Source organism: Tinamus guttatus, unplaced genomic scaffold, assembly GCF_059628265.1.
Source record: "Tinamus guttatus ecotype Peru unplaced genomic scaffold, ASM5962826v1 Tinamus_guttatus_pri_ptg000215l, whole genome shotgun sequence".
Lineage (NCBI taxonomy): Eukaryota > Metazoa > Chordata > Aves > Tinamiformes > Tinamidae > Tinamus > Tinamus guttatus.
Window position 1 is genome coordinate 3,404,418 of NW_028288749.1, and position 21,108 is coordinate 3,425,525.

General features: G+C 43.6%; 1 protein-coding gene across 1 annotated transcript; it reads left to right on the forward strand.

Moving 5' to 3' along the window:
- Window positions 1–1,698: 1,698 nt before the first annotated feature.
- Window positions 1,699–19,126, forward strand: FAM20B (FAM20B glycosaminoglycan xylosylkinase). The gene is made up of 8 exons (XM_010226447.2): window positions 1,699–1,715; window positions 5,103–5,633; window positions 6,895–6,981; window positions 9,479–9,588; window positions 11,478–11,649; window positions 14,925–15,116; window positions 16,901–16,960; window positions 18,376–19,126. Exons 2-8 carry the CDS (start codon window positions 5,257–5,259, stop codon window positions 18,605–18,607), a joined length of 1,230 nt encoding a protein of 409 aa, XP_010224749.2. The 5' UTR covers window positions 1,699–1,715; window positions 5,103–5,256; the 3' UTR covers window positions 18,608–19,126.
- The last annotated feature ends 1,982 nt before the right edge of the window (window positions 19,127–21,108 follow it).

A 21,108-nucleotide genomic window follows, 5' to 3' on the forward strand; every position in this document is an offset into this window, starting at 1 on the left:
CGCCGCGGAGGAGCCATTGGAGCCGTTGGCGGGCGGCGCGCGCCGCGAGAGCGCAGCGCCTCGGGCCCGGCCCGCGCCGCGGCCTCCGGGCGGTGGCTGCTTCGCAGGTGCCGAAGGAGCCCCCCGGAGCCGTCCCGGGCTCGCTGGGCGTGCAGGGAAGGGCCGCGCTGGCAGCCGGTAGCACATGGGGGTGTTTATGTGCTGCCTGGCACGGAGAGGAGTCCTCTGCCCCTGTGAAGCCTCGTTTTATTTTAATAACGCTGCGCACTGTCTTCCTGGGGCACGGTGTGCAGCTTGCAAGCTTGCAGCGCAGCTCGTGTGGTTGAGAAAAACAAGATCTGTGCTATAGAGCATCGTTGCTGGCTATGGGCTGTCCAAGCAAGGGGTTTTGCAGTTTTTGAAGCAAGCCTGTCCCGCTCTGGGTGGGTAGGTGCTTACTGGGCTGCACAAGCAGTGTCACAGCTCTAGGATGTGCTAGTTGAGGCCCTGGTGCTAAAATGCTCCTGTGCTCTTGGGTCTGGGTGAACAGGGGGGCCTGCAAAACACAGGTCTGGTCCTGTGAGCTGCACATCAGCATATCCAGCTTCATGCCCTTGGTGGAGCAGAGCGGCAGTACCCTGGTTTCTTCTTAATTAGAAGGTGACTCTAGGTATGTCTCCTCTCCTCAAGTCTGACCTACTTAGTTGCAGCAAAACTTGCCTCTGCTCCCAGTATGGAGAGGTGCAGGTGTGGTGGGTTCTGTCCTTCTGCACGTGGACGAAGTTGGCACCTAAATCTGAGCCCCAAATCTCCCATTTTGTGTTCGCTGTGCACTGCGTCCCTTCTGAGGAGCGATGAAAACTGGTTGGTGCTGTTTTATGGCAGACTTGGGCTTATTGCTGCTGAGTGTTAGATGGGTACCTGGCCCTTGGCTGGGTTTTTGGTGTCCGTAAAGTGAGTAAATGTAAGAATGTCAAGTTAAGAAGGAAAACGACAGGATTTTCCCACTACCTTGGCATGGCTTCAGAGCTGAACAAGGCTCCCTAAAATATTTCTACCATTCTTTATTGCTGTAATTAAACACCTGCTCGTAACAGGTGGAACTTCCATAATTTGGGAGAGGGGGGAGCTGTTCCCTGAGCAGCAAAACTCATGGATTCTTCTCCTGTTTGCTGCTTTGTACCTCAGCACTTCAGGAAACCCTCCATCCTGCCTGTGTCCCTTGTACTGTACAATGCCTTTGGCTCTTCCTCATCCAGAGCTTCCCTCTCCTTCCCAGGTGGTCAAGGCAAGCAGGCAGCTGAGGAGCTCGTGCTGAGTTGCTGGGAAGATCTGGAGCAATCGCTGACTTTTACGGTGATAGACACGGATAATACCGTGGTTAAAGTACTTGAGCTCTTCTATTTTATCTGTGCTCCAGCTCTCATCTGGAAGTTGTGGGTGTGTAAAGGAAAGTTCATATCTGTGGAGAATGGGAGTTTTAACAGAAGAAGGAGGGGCAAAATAGCAGATAAGGAAATATGTAGGAAGCCTTAAGCACCAGGCGACTAAACTCTTACCCAGTGTGATCTGCGTACAGCGAGTGGAAGTGCCTGAATGACTCTGGGAAACAAAAACCTAAGCTAAGGTCTGCAGGAGCCTGGTGAGAAAAATCTGAAATAACAACATTTATGCAGAGAGAAAAAGCTGCCGAGGAGTCTGCCAGAGAGTGGGGGACAGGAAGAAAGATTGATCTGGTGCGACTGAAATACATTTTAGGAAGAGGAAAATGGTACTGCTGTATACACTGTTTCTTGGCGCCTTCTTCCAAGATGTACTGGAGAAATTTTAAAGAACTTTTCATAGGATCACAAGCAGCATAGTGTATTTAAGAGGAAAAAAATATTTAAACAGGAATTAGAGCATGCTTGCCCATGTTTATTCCAGATAGTCATCTGCCTGAACTGTGATATTTGGTGACCCTTGCTGACAGACCAGACGTTTGTCTGCTGTGAGACCTCTTCTTTCATTCGGGGCATAATAAAAGCCTTGTATAATGTACACAAGGTTTTGGAGATGGTAGCTTTCTAGCTTTATGGTGTAAAAATAAGATTATGTTGTGTGACTTAGTGTTGGCCTTGCATCTTTAATGGAAATTATTTTCCGAGCTCCCTTCTTGCGGACTTTGTAGGCCACTTAACAGCAGGTGTGATTTTGCTGCTCTTCATAGCAAGCAAGTTTTGTGCTGCTCCTTTCCCTCCTGGTTCTGCAGGTGTGATGTTAGTATTTAATGCTAGTAGGTGCAAATGACTATAACAGATGCTATTGTTTGGGTATTGACTTGGGAGAATTGTTACTTGCCGAGAATAAAATCGGTCAGGAAATATCCTGAAGAGATATTAAAAAACAGGAAGCCTGTATTCAAGCGTAGCTGCCGACTACATTGTGAATATGCTGATACTGTTTTGTATTCCATTTTTATTTATTTATTTTTCTTTCTAATGGATTTTTAGGGATATGGTAAAATGGTATAAGAGGGAATTGGGTGTTTCTGTATTCCACTGGCGTATGAGTGGGATTTGGGTAATGCAGCAATTAAATTCTTTGGATTAAGTCTTCTGTGCACTAATGATAGCTGGACATGATGCTAAAAAGAAGCTTAGCCAAAAAGCTACAACCAAATCTTACAGCTACCCGATGTTGGTAAGAGCTCGGTGGCTGCCAGCCCGTAGCAGAGGAGTGTGTGTGTGCTGGGCTGCACGCGGAGGGCTTGGCCTTCGCGCTGGTGTCGCATCAGGCGGGAGGCTCAGCGTTTGTTTGACTTCTCCTCCAGCGTCCTCTTGTTCAAGAGCATCTAGCATCATTTTGTGCACCTCGTATTCCCGTGGCTCTTGGGCAGAAGAACTCTGCTGCTTTCAGCTTTGTGTGTGCGTGTCCTTTTTTTTTTTTTTTTTTTTCCTCCTTCTTTTTCCTCTTCATTTGTTTCTGCAGCTCCCTTTTCTATATCTGTCCTCACTCCAGAGTCAACTTCACGCTTCCTGAGTTTTCATAATCCTCTTTTTTTTCCAGTCCATCATGACGGAGGCTTCTCCTCATCTTTGAATTAGCCTCATCTTCAAATTAGTGTAAATATTTTCTTATGATGCCATAGTGCTGTCACTCTTACCATCTTTAATTTAAAACAGTAAAGCTTAAGTTCTCGCCATCCATGATTGCATTTTTCTGTGCTCGCCTTGTACAGCAGCAAGCTTCATGTTGGCACCTAGAGCATAGTGTGCCGCTCTGCAGCTACACGGAGATGGATCACGGAGGGCTCGGGGATGTTCTGTTGTTTGCTGGAGAAAAGCTGCTCATGACCCATTTCAGCAGCCATCAGGACCAAGTCAGGTCAGCCACACCTGCTTAAAGCTGCAGGAAGCAACACTACAGTAAGAGCTTAGTAGGGGTGTTAGGAGTAGCTGTGACTTGAGGGAAGATGTTTGGTGAGGATTTGCTATTCAGCTCAGAGAGTTACTGAAATGTCCTGTATTTTTTTTTTTTTTCTAAATTCTGTGTAACTGGAGATGCTAAGGTCTGTGTAGTTGGAACTTTTAATCCAAAATTAGTTTCAAAGCTGTCACACAGGATAAGTAAAGTAAACAAGAGATGATGCAAGTAGCAACTCTAGTTATACTGTGCCATAAAAAACCTTACTTCCCTCTAGAGAAGCTTGGTGTTCCTGAAAATCATCCCAGGAAAATGTGTACCCATGTTAAGCTCCAAAGCTGTGGAACCTTTCTGTTCAGTTGACCAGCATTGGGGATTGGGGTGAGAGGCTTTTTTTTTTTTTTTTTTTTTTTTAATGTATATCTCTATATACACACACACACACAGAGTTGTCTTAACTGTAAAAGTAACGTTTGTTGTCTCGACTGTCTCTCTGGGAGACTGTTTCTATATCTGCAAGGATTCTGGTCCTGTCTGTACTCACTCTTGTTTGTTCTCTCTAGTGGGCAAGCTGTCATGTTGCTTGGAGAAATCATATGCCCTCTAAATGGAACTGAGATAAACAAGAGTTAGTTTTAATTTCTATACAAGTGCCTGACTGGTTGTCATTTGGTCGACTTTGTGCAGTGGCTGTGTCACCTCATTACGGGAGAAGCAGCAGAAGCCTTTTCTGTATTAGTCCTGCCACAGCTCGGGTGGTTTCCTCTGATTTACATAGTTTCTGCAAAGAGAAATCCCTGACTCTGAATGTTCCTCTGGGATGTGACAGTATTGGCTTCTATTCGGTTCTCAACTATGTTCCACTAATAATATGAAGATAATTTCTATTTTTGTAACTGAAATGCAGCTGATTAACTGTGTATTGTATGGTCTTTATGTGCTAAAATTTGACTGGCAAAGGATTGTTGAGAAGTGAGGCCTATCCTGCAACCCATAGCGAATACAGAAATACAGTGTGACTTTAACTGGGTGTATGAGATTTCTGGGAAGAGGCAGTATTAAGGTTTTATTTTTGTTTTTCTCCGTATTATTTTAGTGTTAAGGTTATGGATATTTTGTATATTTTTGTGGCTCTTAGCTTTATAATTGACTGCAGAAGCTACACAGGTGTAAGGAAATCAGAGTGTCCCAAGTTCTCTTTGAGAATGAAGATGAATTAACTAGAGTAACTGCAAATGAGAGACAACAGGCAACCAATGTCTTTTCTTACGAATTTCACCTTCAGGAAACTAGTCTGTGCAGCTGCACAATTGTTGTTAGATATCAGAGAAATCTACCTGGGAGCTCTCTTGAGGAATGAATCTTTAGGAAATGGAGGTCATAGATTCTCGCGAAATAGGAAGGCATTTGTGAAATTGGAGCTGTTAACCTGAAGTATAATTCTCTGAAAGTGTTTTGCCTGTTGTAGTCACCCTAACAACACAAGCTGTTGTGATTTCAGTTGGGCAGAGCTTGTGTCAGTCATTCTTCCTTTTGTCTCCCTGTAGCCTTTGTGATCTACACGAGAGGCACCTTATGTTATAACAGAAATGCTGGGGCCTTAGGATACCAGTGTATATAATCTAGGCTTAAGTACCAGAAATGGACTAGATTTTGAATGTCTTGGGATCTAAAGGAAAGGATTCCTGTAAATTTAATTATGTTCTCTTGCTTTCCAGGGGTACTAGAAGATGCTTCAGTGGTAGTACCTCTTTCACAGTACAAGTTATGAATGAAATTCATTAACTAACATCTCCCTCCTCACCCTGAGCTCCAATAGACTTCCCGTAACGCTTGGAAGCAAGAGTCAGGGGAGAAGGGTTGAACGTCACCATGAAGCTAAAGCAGCGAGTTGTGCTGTTGGCCATCCTCCTGGTCATTTTTATCTTCACGAAAGTTTTCCTCATTGACAACTTGGACACCTCGGCTGCCAACCGTGAAGACCAGCGCGCCTTTCACCGTATGATGGCGAGCCTGCGCATCGAGCTGGACCCCCGGCTCGACCACACCATGCAGTCCCCTTGGGAGATCGCAGCCCAGTGGGTTGTCCCCCGGGAGGTGTATCCCGAGGAGACGCCGGAGCTAGGGGCTGTCATGCATGCCATGTCGACAAAGAAAATAGTGAAAGCTGATGTTGGTTACAAAGGTACTCAGCTGAAAGCCTTGCTAATACTCGAAGGGGGGCAGAAGGTCGTCTTCAAACCTAAGAGGTGAATATTCTCTTCAGTGATTGAATGGTTGCTGTTTTATGCATTTTTCTCTCTATATTATTTCATTAGTCTTTTATAAACAGAATCTATTAGTCTCTTTGGGAGACAGCAATGGAGTCACGCTCATCTTCTAGTAAAACTCGGTGACTCTTCAGCTGACTCCCAAGACCTGTAAATTTGGTGCTCAAAACAGCCTGTCTTTAGGTTCAAATAATAACCTCAGTTCTGAGGGAATGTTGGTTAAACCTGATGCTTTTGAGCAGTATCTTCCTGATTCTGGAACTGCTGGTCCTGGCAGTGTAGTGACACATCTCGCCGAATAATAGTCGTGCGGAGCCTGCGTGTGAGACTCACAGTTCAAGACTAGGGAAAGAGAATTGTCAGTGGTCTTAAAAGCAGATCTGGTGTCCAGTGTTTCTGCATGATGAATGGAAGAATGGCAAGAATAGGTAGAAATGAGAAAATAGGTAATCTAATTTGGTTTTACTTTGTGAGAAAATGCATTTCACTTCACCCATTTGCACCTTAGGCATAAAATACCACAGTGAACACTATCTGAGGCATACCTCTTAAGGAGTATCTAGACTTGACTCAGATGTCATTAATCTCTGAAAATTTTATATGGCTTGACTGGTTGGGTAACATTATTTAAAAAAGAAAGGGCCCTAAAACAAATCAACACTCTGCCAAAATATACTACTGTTATTGCTATGTGTGTCTAATTTCTATTTCTACTTTTCATTCTGTGTTTTCTCTACCAAAATAAAGGGCCTTTTTATATCCAGTATTCTCCTCAGATTCACACACTCTGGTCTTCTGTCAACCAGAGATTGCATTTGCTGTTTTTGCCACGACATCAGATTGTATTTTGATGTCAATGTGCATCCCTTCAAACCCCAAATGGTTTGCAGAGTTCCTGCTTTCCAGTATAAATAGTCTCCTGTTCTCTGGTTGGGTTTGTAGTCTTTGTTCTTAGATGTGACTTGGCATATAGTTGAATTAAAGTCATTAGTTTGAATAGGCCCAGGTTTCCAGGCACTTGAGACCCCTGTGAATTACTGACCTTTCCTCCTTATTTACTCCTTCACCAGCCTGTCCACTGTTTAATCCCGTTAATGGTTTTTCCCTCTCCCATAGGCAATCATTTTGAAAGTGACCCAAGTCTGTTTAATTTAGTGTTGTTCCTGCACTCGTTACTCTGCATGGCAAAGTTGACAGGAATCCTGCTTGAATCACTTTATCTGACTTATTACAATTACAGATATGCCAGGGACTATGTTGTGGAAGGAGAACCATATGCTGGCTATGACAGACACAATGCAGAAGTAGCAGCCTTCCACTTGGATAGGTATGAAATTGTTGGATTACTTGGTTTTATTGTCTCTGATACTTAGTTTGTCAGAGTGGGGGAAAAAAACCATATTTGAAATACTGGACTGTTTCTAACTTGTCCATATAGCAAATTGAACCCGAGAATAAGAATAAAGAATGATTTTGTGAAGCTTCATTTTAAATGTATGTGCAAGAGCCTAATATTTGCAATTTTTATTTTTTTTAAGGAAAAAAAGGCATGGTTGATGAGGTACTGAAACCACTGATGTTCCATATAATATGATACAAAGAGCTTAGTCAAGTCCTAATGAAAAATCTGAAACACTAAAAGTATGATTAAAAAATGAGTCTAAATGTCTAGGGTGATGATTCTAAATATGAATCAGTGCCTCCTGGAGGAAAAAAAAAATCGGGCATTCCCATATGGTTGGGGTCAGGGATTTCCAGGTGTTGTTGTGGACCAAGCTGGAGATGCAACTACCGTAAGAAAAACAGTTACAGGAAACATAAGAAAAGGATTGGAAAATGCTAAAGGCTGAATGTTGATAGGTACAAAATGCAAGTTTGTGTAAGCTTCATCTAGAACAAATGATTGCAGTCCTAGTTTCTCCTTTTTAAAAGGACTGTTTTGCGATTTCAGAGAAGGCTTATTAAGCTAATTAAGATGCTAAAAGATGTGAAAAATTGTCATGTGAAAAGACTTCTAATCTTGAGTATAGGAACAATGAGGCACTAAAGATAAAGAACAGAATAGTCCAACTTAAACTGAGATGTTATTCTTCCTTTTTCAGTGCAAAAATAAGAGGCTTCTTGAATTCATAGGTTGTAAGAGATATATTCATTAGTCCTAACTCATCTTTGGAACCTATTGTACAGGAGAGAGAAATGACTGTTGTGGGAAGGTTGTGTGGTAACTGCTTGGGTAAAACCCAAGGCTGGGTTGGAATATTCAGATTGCGAACCAAACTGGGCTCTTTGAATCATTTCAAGACAAAAAGTTGATCCTGGAGCTGGATGTGAATTATTCATTTGTATTCTTGAAGAAAAATAGTGTTCAATTTCCCTGAAATTACAAAAATCAAGCAATGTAAAGGGGAATAATTAAAAGTCTGTTTTTGGCTGAATCAGTGTCCAAACTCCTCCCTCTTGTCCTACCTCTTTCTTCCTCTCCCTTTGGCCACGTTTTAGTGCTTGGTTTCTCTGACCTTTCTCCTCTGCTTTGAACATGCTCCTCTACCTTCTTCAAGCAGAGCTAGCAGAAACTACCTGCCCACATAACTTACCTGCGCTGTTGTTTTGAATGGTTACACGGAGATATTTTGATCCCAGGTGCTACATTTTCACCAAGAACCTGCAGGATGTTGTATGCTTCCCAGTAATGGGGCGGCTCTATTAGCCAGGATACCAGCCTTTCCTCCGGGGATTTGAGCTTACAGGGATGGGTTTTCCAGATGGAAGTTCTGCACTTGTTTATCTGTAGCTCCTGCATTTTCTCAAGCTGTGCATAGCTGTCTTGCTGTTTGTGATTTTTGTCTTTATGCTTCCTGGATTTGTTCAAGCAGATGTTTTGCCTTGCCCTTTCCTAGAGCTGTTTCATACTTTAGGGGACTTGCTGCTTGAATATTTAAAAAGCAGTTTGCAGCTGTTAGAGCAACTTTCCTTGTATCTCTGTGGGCATCTCTGACTCCTTCCTTCCCATTTTCTGAAAAAGGCACAATCAAAAGTATGTTAAGGGAGTTAAGTCTGACGTTGCACTTATGTTTGTAGTGCTCCTTCAAGCACTTTGAAAATCCCATTACAAATCAAATCAATTGGGGTCACAGAGCAAAGGCTCCTGCAGACATGAGTGGAACCTGGATCTTCTTGCTGCTGGTTTGATTATCCATTCCACCTCTTTTTTTTTTTTTTTCCCAGGCATGTCTTAGGCAGTCAGATTTTCCTACCATTCTGCCTTCCCTCTTCCCCCTCAAGCCAAATCAAGTAACTCCCACATTGCTTACTTCCAAGTGCAGTGGAACTGGAGCTTAAATGTAAGATTTTGCTAGATACTCATACCCACAAATTATAAATGATCTTTCCAGGTGAACAGCCTAAAGGCCATATGGCTGGTGCCTGAGCCTGTACACAAGGGAGATGATGGATTGTGGTTTTTATTTTTATTTTTTTTCTGGGGTGAGATCTGATTTCTGAGAATTGGAATCCTGCGTCTTTTGTTGCTCTTCTGCAAATGTTTTAGTAAAGGAGCATCACTGATGGCCTCTAAGAAAGTTTTATGTTTTGGTGCTTAGGAAGGAGGGGTCTTTCTCTTTGGAGGAGAGAGGAGATTGCCAAGGGGTTCCAGCTTTATTCTCTGGTCTTGACTGGTCGTGATTTCATGCAATGGGACCGAGTCCTTGTGTTCGTGTGTGTGGTTTTTTTTTTGTTTGTTTTTTTTGTTTTTGTTTAGAACTGCTGTCACAAATGCTCACACTTCTCTCCCCCACCTCCCCCAATGTTTTTTCACCCCAAATTAGAATCCTGGGCTTCCGACGAGCTCCATTGGTAGTTGGCAGGTTTGTGAATCTACGTACAGAGATCAAACCAGTTGCCACAGAGCAGCTTCTGGGCACCTTCATGACTGTGGGTAAGTGGATTCTCTGCATTGTGCAGCCTGGTAAAGAAAATCATGTGAAATGGGAAATAGTGATGGGCATTTGACACAGGTATGGAACACTTAACTACGGTACTGGAAGGTGATAAGCCTCTTTCAGTCCCGAGAGAAATGTGAATACTTGTATAACCCCTATTTGGTAGGGGAAGAGGACTCAGTTTTCTCCAAAAGTAGGTGTTTTGCTTTGTTTTGTTTTCTGTTCTTTCTGTTCTAGTTTCTTTTTTCTTGAGTATTTTCTAATGTTAGAAACTGTTAGAAAGTCTTTGGAGTCTGTGAGCAGACCTGAAAGAAAAAATGGAATTGTATTTGGCTAATGCAAACGCAACGGTTACTTGGGAGAATTTGTCGGACTGGTTCATCAGCTGCTCTCAGATGTTGTCTGTGCCACATCACTCTGCTGAGCATTCAAAACTGAGTGCATTGGAGCTTGGCTTCGTTGCACACAGAAATAATGCTGAGGGGCAATAATGGGAGGTACTCGTGCAAGCTCCTCCAAGGTGGTCATTAGGCACCAAGCAGTGATCTATCCTGCTGCCTTAGCCCTTTGGACTTTTCATAAAATATTAAGTTACTGCTTTTTCGTGTTTTGACAGGCAGAATCTAGAGACAGTTATTCATTACATATGTGTGTGTATTTCTATTATAAGCACTACTGGTAATCCCGCCTACTAAATTTGCTTAACCCTTCTAGTTATAAAGTTCAGCAGTCAGATGAGATTTGCCTTGCTAACCTCTTTTTGCATTCAGATTGAGTGTCTGCCTCAGGCAGACTTTATTTTTTTCTAATTTCAGCTGAAATAAGTAGTAGTCAGCAAAGATGCTGATTTTAAGCATGGCTTTTTTTTTCTTTTTTTTTTTTTCTTTCCCTCTTTATTGCCTGTCCTTGGATTCTTTGGAACCTCCTGTTCTGCAGAGCAAGAACTAAACAGAGATAATTGCAGAAACATTTCTGTCTCTTGCTGACCCAAACTTCACCAAGTTTCTGAGGTTTTGAGAAGTGATAGCTCACACATATTCAGTGGAGGTGTGCTAGGCCATGGTTGAATCTGGGGAAAATGTGCAAATTTCTGGGACAGCTGCAGTATGGAACCAAAGGAAGAAAGGCCAAGGGGATAAGGGGGAGGCGCAAGAAAATAAGACTTAGTTGAAGAATCCTTTAGAAGAACATCCATGCATGTGGAGTTGGGATTGACTCGGCAAGAGACAAAATAAGGCAGATTTTAAGGATGAAGCAGAACAGTTTAAGCTAAATAAGTTAATCTGGGCTACTGAGAGCATCCTTTTCCATAGCTACTAAGGACTGATAGGTGTCCTTATTCCTCTCCTGTCAGAAGACACCCATGAAACTTTGCCTAGATCCCATAGGAATGACATCTTGTTTGTATTTCCCTAAGCAGAAATGTGTGCCAAGTCTAGGGGCTCCAAATCCATCTGAGTTGTGTTCTGTCTTTATTTGCTTGCCTTTGTTTTTTTCAATTGTCTTTTGAAAAAATCCAGAAAACTGTCCCGTGGCGTATGTTAAACAGGCAGTGCTAAGGTTGCAAAGTGAAGCTCCTGGGGAATTAGGGATCTCAAACTCATTGATAGTACAGTGTTGCCTTAAGTCCCAGTATAATTAAAAACATTAGACAATACAGTTACTGACTTCTTTGAAAATTAATCTTTCGTGAAGTTTTGAATGAATATCTGCTTCCTCTCTTTTGAGCCTCTGCCCTTAGAGAGGAGGAGGAATGAAGTTGGGTGCAGTGAAATCTTGCTGTGGGGGTTTCTTTGCTGCAACAAAATGCTCCTGAATTTCCTGTGGCTTCCCTCGGATTTAATTCCGTTCTTGTGATGTCTTTTTTGTTTGGTTTGGTTTGAAGGTAATAGTACTTGCTTCTATGGGAAGTGCTACTACTGTCGGGAAACGGAACCGGCCTGTGCAGATGGGGACATCATGGAAGGGTCAGTGACCCTGTGGCTGCCGGACGTCTGGCCTCTCCAGAAGCATCGGCACCCGTGGGGCAGGACTTACCGGGAAGGGAAGCTTGCCAGGTATGAGAGCCTGATGGGCTTCATCCTTGTGACGATAATCTGAAATACCCTGGTGATACAGCGGCTAATTCTGGAGCCAGCGTTCCCAAAGTTGAGTCTTGGCAGTAACTAACTTGATGTGATCACCGATAACTGTGCGATTCCTGTGGTGCTGTGCTTTTTTCTGACACACCTGATTTCACGGTCTTTAAAGTTTCTTCAAGAATTGTAGGAGATCGGGCAGAGGGGGACAGTGCCAGGGGCTGGGAGGGTTGTTTTTGCTTTTGCTTTTAAGTGTGTGGGTTTTTTTTGTTTGTTTGTTTGTTTGTTTTCCCCCACTTGTGTCACAAGTTTTCTTAGGAGGGTTTACTATGATTAATCCGTCTACTTTATAACTATTTTTGTAGGCACATTTTCTTTGCGGTGCATTTAGGCTAAACTGGTAAGAACTGAGAAGTTCTTCATTTATTTAATTGTCAGCATCATTTGGGGACTGTGCTCGATGTAGAAAGAATGCTTTTGGAGAAGAAGAATGGGATCTAGCAGTTGTGTGTGCTAAGATACAGTGTTTGGGATGGACATTTTCTTGCCATGACCAAAGTATTATAGAGCTTTTGTTTTTGCAAGTCCTGGTGCTGGATAAGTGATTAGAAAGAGAATTGTAGTCCAGAACTAAGACTCTGATTATTTCCCAATGATGTGGTTGTTTTTGGAAAGAATCTCCCCCAGTGGCTTCATTGAAGTGTTTTAGAATATGCAATATGCAGTTGACTTTCTGAGCAGCAGAAGGTACCTGCTTTTTAAAAGGTCAAAATCAGATGTTTTTAGTACCCGTTAAATTGCAGTAATGGATCCATTGAATTTCTTGCAGGTATTTCCTTTTTTGAGAGACTGTTTTTTATCAGAGAGAGTCTACTTATCTTGTTAACTTGTTATTAAATCAGTATACATACGATTTTATTCACTGTGTTTTTAACTTGTATGCTTTTATCTTGCTCGGATGGTCTTGCAAGGTTCTGTTTCTTTGTCATGCCCCTTAATTATAGGTGAAACATTCTGTATGTCATGCTCTCTCTATCTTCTCCATCTGATAATTATGGAAGAATAACTTTGTGGGAATTTTCTTCCCTTGTTGCTGCTCTGCCCTGAGTCGACCTTTGGAATCATATATTTAAAATCATCTGTGCCATTAGTGTGTATAATTTTAATGGACACATAATAGGTAAAATCCCTGACCTTTGAAATCCTGCACTAATATGGCACAAATATCCAAAGTAAGCGTCGGATAAAGGGTCGCTCTGGAAAGACTGAACAAAAAATGAGAGGAAGAGGGAGCACAGGATATCAGAAGACCTTCTACAAGGAGATCAAGCAATGATCTAAACGAAAATGAAAGAGAAACGCTTGAGGGAGAGACATGGAGTACAAAGGAAATGTTTTGAGTGCAAGGAAGAGCCCGTGTTGAGAATTTGCCTTGTGGGATTGTGCTGAAAGCTGAATGCGAGTTTGATGTTGCAGGAGGAGGGGGCTAGAGGCAGGATTGGGAGCGTTTGTCATGTGGAAAGGCGGAAAAATAAGATATGGGAGCTCAGAGTCTGTATCGGAGAAGGTAGAGTAGGGTGTGTGACGACTGTAATAGTTAATTTTTGGGGTTTCCTCCTTTTGTGACTTACTGTGTGATTATTATTTTTTTTTCCCCAAACTTGTCAGTAGCCTCTGCAGCTTGTTTCCTCCGTTTGTGTTTCCAGTTCACAGATGGCTCAAACCACTTCCAATTTAACTGCTATTTTGCAAAGGAATGTTTTTAGCTGCTGTATTGAAGATGTGATGCTTGTCGTTTGGGATGACATATGGAAAGTGTTGCTGTTATGGTGTTAGTGGTGAACAGCTTGGAAAACTGTAAAGAAGGAAGTGAGGAAACTTAGAATCCCAGCTGTGGAGAATTGAGACGTGGCATCCAGTTGTAAGTTGTAAGCACGTGGTTAGGTTGTCTGTAGAAGGATAGGAGAGAAAAGGAAGACTGGGAATCTTGCCAGTAGAGAAGCAAGTGAGAGACTCTGAAAGAAGAGAGAGGAGAAGAGGAGAGAGAGAGAGAGAGAAAGTGAAGAAAGCAGCTGTGAGTGAGGGTGGACATTGTGCCTCCTTCTTAGGCCAGTGGAGATCACTAGTAACAAAGAGGTTATTTCTGCCAGAAGGAAAAGTGAGGAGAGACTGGAGAGACAGATGGCAACAGGCCAAGGCAATAGAAATATAGATGCTGTGCTCGAAGAGAGGCAAATCATAGCAAAAATCATAGCAAGTGCAAAATTGAAGCATGCCAACCACTGCTGAACGTGAGCAATGAGAAAGCAAACTCTGAGCTTGCTTTCTGTAGCAAATGATTTGTAACCTGGTACTAAAACTGTAGCTTGCTTCATATGCCTGGATGGTAGTAATGGGGTTGCTCTCTTAAGCTACATTTGTGCAAGTCTTTCTTCTTTGAATAGACTTGGCTGCTCTCCGGGCCTTTTCTTTAAGAACTAACAGAGTTTCTGCAGAGAAAGACCTGGGTGTCATGGTGGACGACAAATTGACCATGAGGCAGCAGTGTGCCCTCCTTGCCAAGAAGGCCAATGGGATCCTGAGGTGCGTTAAGAAGAGCGTCTCCAGCAGGTCGAGGGAGGGGATCCTGCCCCTCTACTCAGCCCTGGTGAGGCCGCATCTGGAGTATTGTGTCCAGTTCTGGGCTCCACAGTACAAGAGGGATGTGGAGCTGCTGGAAAGAGTCCAGCGCAGGGCCACAAGGATGATTAGGGGCCTGGAACATCTGCCCTATGAGGAGAGGCTGAGGGAGCTGGGCCTGTTCAGCCTGGAGAAGAGAAGGCTGAGAGGGGATCTGAGCAGTGTCTCAAGGGAGGCAGTGAGGAGGATGGTGCTGGCCTCCTTTCACTGGTGGCTACCGACAGAACTAGAGGAAACGGCCGGAAACTGAAGCATCCAAAGTTCCACAGGAACTTAAGGAAAAATTTCTTGACAGTGAGGGTGCCAGAGCACTGGAACAGGCTGCCCAGAGAGGTTGTGGAGTCTCCTTCTCTGGAGATCTTCAAAACCCGCTTGGACGCAGTCCTGTGCCACGTGCTCTAGGTGACCCTGCGTGTGCAGGGAGTTGGACTAGATGACCTCTAGAGGCCCCTTCCAACCTTAAGCATTCTGTGATTCTATGATCTGAAAGAGCTATACATACCTCCCAAATCAAATGGTGCTGTGGTAGGAGCTTTCCTTGAAGACATGATTTGGTTTCTCTTTTTGGCCTGCAGGTGGGAGTACGACGAAAGCTACTGTGATGCTGTGAAGAAGACTTCCCCCTATGACTCGGGCCCTCGTCTCCTTGATATCATCGACACTGCCATCTTCGATTATTTGATTGGGAATGCTGACCGGCATCACTATGAGAGTTTCCAGGATGACGAAGGAGCCAGTATGCTCATCCTCCTAGATAATGCCAAGAGGTGAGTGAGCATCAGGTAGTGGAAGCATCAAGGTACACGTTTATCTGTTAAATGTTTCTCTCTGTCTCTCTCTCTCTCTGTCTCTGTGTGTCTCTTTTCCCCCAGTATTTTTTTCTTTAGCATCTTTTATGCTGAAAACGCCAAGCTTTTCCTCTTTTTAGAAATTATTCATAAAATATTGGAGGCTTTCGAGGACTGTGGCACTTGCTCTGTCCTCTAGATACGTAGTCATGACTGCACTGCGCAAAGTCTTAACCAAACTACAAGAACTTCCAAGTTAGCACAGTATAGCTTTTATTTCAAGAGACACTCTTAAATCTTTGTTTGTCTCCTCCTTTCCCTCCTCACAAATCCCTCCCCAGTGTGTTTCCAGTTTATGGAGGATTATAAACTTAGGATTTATTACTTGCTAGCAAGTTTAAGTGAGTACCATAGTATAAGTAGATCTTTTCCAAACGTGGCTCTGAATGACCTGTTTTTTTTCTGCCTTGTGAATCTGTCTAGTGATTAAAGACTAAGAACTAAAACTGAAGGTAGATTTGACATTGGACATCATCATATTTTTCTCTCACTGTGTGTTAGGTACTTTAAACTGTGATCTACCAACCAACGAATTCTGGGAATAACTGGGATCTAGACAGATCCTTGGTGGGCTTGCAGTTACCACTTCTTTTCTCACTGGTCTTTATTTCCCCTTTTGCTTTTCCTGGAGTGGATTCTATCCCCATCTTTCTTCCCTTCTTTGTCCTCCTTTGAGCAGAAGTGGCTGAGTTGCATATTTTGTCTTCATGGATCAGCCTTTTCAGTAATGCTCGTTCAATTACGCTGGCAGGTTATGTTCCACTTGGGGAGTGCTTAATTATTGCTGCTTTCAGATTGCTGTAGGTGAACTTGGCAAAAATTGTCTTTCTCTAATGCGCTGCCAGTGAGCTAGGAGGAAGTCAGTATATCTGTCACTGGGAGTAAATATGGTATTGAAGGTCATGTCAGACCTTTCATTACAGTGCGTGCTCATAACATTACGACACACTTTCCTCTGGGCTTTGCAGGCCCTGAAGTAAATTGTTTTCCTGACAGCCTGAATAACGTTCTTCCAGCTTCTTTGAGAACAAGGACTGTGTGTGTTGGGGAGGAGTAGCTATTTAAAGCTGCTAAGAACAGAATTATTTGAGCAGAATAGTGCCTGACTTGCAGTATGAGTTATCTTTATTGAGTAGCAAGTTCTTTGTTGGAAACAATGTTATGGTGGCCAAGGGGAGATAATGAATCAGCATGTGTTGAGGTGAAGCTTAAAAACACTGAGCACCTGCTGGTAGGTGCCCCTTTGAAAGTGTTGTGGTAAAATGTGCTCGCAGTGTTGAGAGGTGATCCCTTGTACGGTGAACTGTTGGTCTAAGCTATCCAAAATGGCCATTTAATTCCTTCCCTGTCTGGCTGTGTCACACAGTCGGTGCTCCCCCTCTTCATGTGCAGAGAGCAAATGACTCCCTTCCCTCCCTTAGCAAGATGAGCTTAACTGCTGAACTCCTCAGAACTTTGTTCCTAGAGTGTCTTGGCCTGATAAGGACCTAGGTACCCTGGTGTCGCTTCTGTCTATTTGGTGCATTAGCTGGTGCCGTCAACAGCTAATACCTGTAATTGGTTATGATCTTAACTTAAATGATTTGAGCTGTTGGAGCATGAAAGTGGTTAGTACTGATTTTTGAATTCTTTACAAATCTGTTGATGTTGTGAAAGACATTAACTGTTCAGCTGGTTCATTTGTTTCTAACTTTGCTTTCCAGCTTTGGAAACGCTGCCCTGGATGAAAGAAGCATCCTAGCTCCTCTTTATCAGTGCTGCATGTAAGTAGAGTACAGGGATGCATTTCACTTTACAAACAGCAATTTCACAAGTGGATTTGGAATATAATTAAATTTGTAGCAGTTAAGCCTTTTGGCAAGCTGAAAATGTTCAGAGGTACAGCGTGATTTTATTTATATATTTTTTTTTGAAAATACTGTGCTTGCTTGATGTATTTCAGTGCTCAGGAAGCAGAGAAATGATTTTTTATTAAGGTAGTAAATCAGACAATAGGAACTGCAGGAAGTAGTGTGGCTTCAGATCTTCCCTCGGTCGCTGAGTATTTGCTATGTGCAGCAGTCTCCATCCAGCTCCTGCTGACTAAAAGTTTGCATCATAGTTAGCTCCCTTTGAGAGAACTTAAGGACTCAACGTGCCTGGCAACTTCACAACCTTCACTTTCAAATACTTTTTTTTTCTGAACGAGACTGCAGCACTGCTTGTGGTGTCGCTTTCAAAATGCCGTTTGTAGCTCTCTGCAAGGCTTTTGTTTTCGCTTTGGCCTCATGAGCTGGATTCTTCTTCCCTTTATTTTTAATAGCTGTGACCTGCTGGTTTCTGGCTTCTCGCCAGGCTGTTGCTACTTCTCATTAACAAGTAGATGAAAGTACCAGAAAGAATACTGATACGCTTGTTTCTTGCATCTGTTACTTCAAGATCTCATTAAGTTCTTCAAACCTTCCAAATTAGGTATTTATTTAGGAGTTGCCCAAGCCTTTCCTTGAGGGGTTTTGTCCCTGAAATGCTCAGGGTTTGCAGAACCCCAGAACTCTGCAGCAAGGCCCAAGCTCTTGCCCTCTGCTTGCTTGGAGCTGGGCTCTGCGTGTGCCTGACCTCCCCGGTCTGCCGTTCTCCTGGCCTGGGTGCCACTGAGACAATTGCAGCAGGCGTATGGAGAACAGTTTAACCAAATGCTTTTCTGATTCCTTAGTTTTCCTACATTAATTTTAAATGCATTTTTAATTTTTTTTTTTTTTTAGGATCTTTTGGCCCTTCCTTCTCAGCATTTCCTAAATGCAGTCCCACTGCATTGGCAGTAATTTTTTTCCTGAAGTAACATGAGTTTTCTTTTGAAAAAGCCAAGTCATTTTGCTTTCTCCTCTTTTCGAACTCTGGGAGGGGTCAGGACTGAAGAACTTCCTCGCTAGCAGTCGAAGGTGTGTCCATATAAGAACTCTTGTAGCAATTGCAAGATACTAGATTCCTGGCTCTTCACCATCAGTTGTTAAGTTTCATTTTGAGGTATTCCATATGCTGGCATTTACACCTGGACCTTTCCATCCCCAGACCGGTTGTGGTGAGACTTAGTGCCTTCCCTTTAGATGCAGCCATGATAAAGAGGCTCCCTTGAGAGCCTGATTCTTTGTGTTGCTTACAGGGCTTCAGGCATTTGATGATGTGTTTCTTGCTTCTGCAGCATCCGTGTTTCTACCTGGAACAGGCTCAATTACCTGAAGAACGGAGTGCTAAAGTCTGCCTTAAAAACCGCCATGTCGCACGACCCCATCTCCCCGGTGCTTTCCGACGCGCACCTGGGCGCGCTCGAGCAGCGGCTCCTCAGCATCCTCGCCACGGTGAAGCAGTGCACGGACCAGTTCGGGCCAGACGTTGTGCTGGTGGAAGACAGGATGACGCTCTCTCATTTGTAATGGTAGTGGGGCACAGATGAAACTCCTTTTTTAAAAAAAGGAAAACAAAAACCCAACAAAAACAAATGATAGAAAAACAGCACAATCGGTTCTGAAAGGCTGTGGCCAGGATGGACTGAAACGAACCAGAAAGCTTCCAAGCCAGAGCAACGAAGGTGGTTCTGGCTTTTACCTCGGGCTCACAGCGTGAGAGGGGGTGGGAAGCTGGAGCCTGGGACGGCTCAGCACCTCTGTGGCATCGTGGCCGTCGTGGTGTGTCCATTGTCAGCAGTGGACGTTGCACTGGCTAAAAATGGCTCTCGGTGGAAGTGTGTGGAATACAGACACTAATTTGTGGACTGGTTCTAGAGGGGACAAATGGAGATGGACAGTACAATCCTTTCCCCTCCTCTTCCGCACATACACTCTTAGGAGTTTTCGTCTGATTCAGGGTTGTATATAATCAGCTGTGAGCTGGTTAGGCATTTTACTGCTTCTCTAAAGAAGGAGGAAGTGGTGAATAATTATTAGACTGAACAATTGCACCCCCTCCAGGGGTGGGATGTTCTTGTGAATGCCGTTAGGTGTGGGTGAGGGGACCTCTGCTCATCGGTTGTCCCCTCCTTAAAAGGCTGCCATGGATGGGGGTTGCCTTGTATGTGGTAACGCCTCAGTATTATCACTGAGGTCTTATCAAAGATTCATCCACCAGGATGGAGACTGAGGGGAGGACAGGGTGGTTGCAAAGCACTTAATCGTTATGGGGTTAATCTAAGTTTCCAGAATAAATTTCCATGCGTCCCCCGGCTGCTCCCTGCAGCCTTGCTGGGATGTTCTGACGGGGGTGACGGTGCATTGGAACCGGCCCCTCTGATGGTCATGTCGAGGGCGCGGAGGTCTGTGCAGGTTTGCTTCGTGGATGGGAGCCTCGGCGCTCGTTCTGTGTCCCTCATCCTTCAGCAGCGCTTCAGTCTGCGTTGCAGATGCACTTGTGGCCATAAAGCTTGTCACGTCTGCGACAGATTGAAATCTGTGTCTGCAGAAGGGATGAAGCTTTGTCATTTTGTTTCCCAATGCAGTCACTTTGATTTGATTTTCAATTCAGCCAGAGCAGTCCTCAGCAGTGAGGGGAGAGAGTGCTTCCTGAAGGGTCCTTGATGTGTCTATTGGACTTGAGATCAAAAGCAGCAAAATGCCTGTTTAAAAGGGTGTGTGGGTGGGTTGGTTGGTTGGTTTGTTTTTGTTTTTTCCCTCAATTTGTCTGTCAAAATTCTTCTGTGCCCGCAGCAGCGGGGCTGGCACATCAAACCCTGAGCTCTGCTGCTGCCCGGCCAGCTGCTGTACCCAAGAGAGGCGTTAGTGAAAGAGGTTATTTCAAAAATGCAGTTTTGTTTTGTTTACCTCTTTTTGTCTCTGTGTAAGCAGAACATCATGGAAGTAGAATGCAGTTGTTTACCTGAAAGTTAATTCTGTGTTCATGGCCACATCGCAGAAGGCCATGCAAGCAGGACAGGGTTGCAGTACGTGCAGGGATTGCCCTTGCTCCTCGCCGCTCTGGTCACGTTCCAGTGGTTGAGTGAGCGGGGCTGAGAGGTGCCCTGGCTACGAGTTAGGTGCTCAGTGAGCAGTTTTGTTCCAATGCAAAATAGTTTCATGATGAGGTGGTTTTGGTGTGAATTCTTTCCTTGAGAAACTGAAGGTAGCTTACACAAAGGAACTGTGTGAAGCACATAGAAATATCTTGAAGCATTTTAAAGGCATGCTCTTACTAACATGCAATATTTTGGGAAGGATCCACCAGAATTTGAAGTGTTGATTTCTATTTGATCACTTGCTGATCGTTCACAATTGGTTTGATGGCAGGTTCCAAAAAACTCTTGCTCTCTTTGTGCGTTGAAGTTAGTGTTCAGACCCTCTGCTTTTGCTCTTTTGCTTTAATCTGCAGCTCTTGGAGCTAGCTGGGATTTGGAGGCAACTTTTCTATTGAATGAGTGTCAAAGAGTTAAAGCACTGCATTGGTTTAGTTGTAAACAAGGGGTGTGAAGGATAGGGGAAAGGCTGCCTTTTTTCCTCATTTTTTCGTCTTTTTTTTTTTTTTTTTTTTTTTTTTTAATACCTAGGTACCCTTTAGTGTGTTCACACACTGGAGGTTCATATTTTGCAGCAGGAGGGAATCAATTCCTCTCTTATCCAAGATCAGGAAGAGCAGATTTTGGTCTTGGGATCATCTCTAGCACTTGGCTTGTATGCAGAACCCAGAGAAATTTTAAGCTCAATTAGAACTATTGCAAAGGGAAACACAAAGCAGCATTCACGTGCAAGCAGGGTCAGCTTGAACCTCTTAAATAAATAAATTCACATTTTTTACTTGTGAGGCCAGTGCGACACCTTCTAACTGACATTCTTAAAGCTGTGCACACTGTCACTGCCCAGCCTTGCATGTTGGAAAATGGTTATGTCGTGGGTATTGGTAATAACAGAGTACTTGGAGCACAGGAATTAAGAACTCATTGAAAAATGAA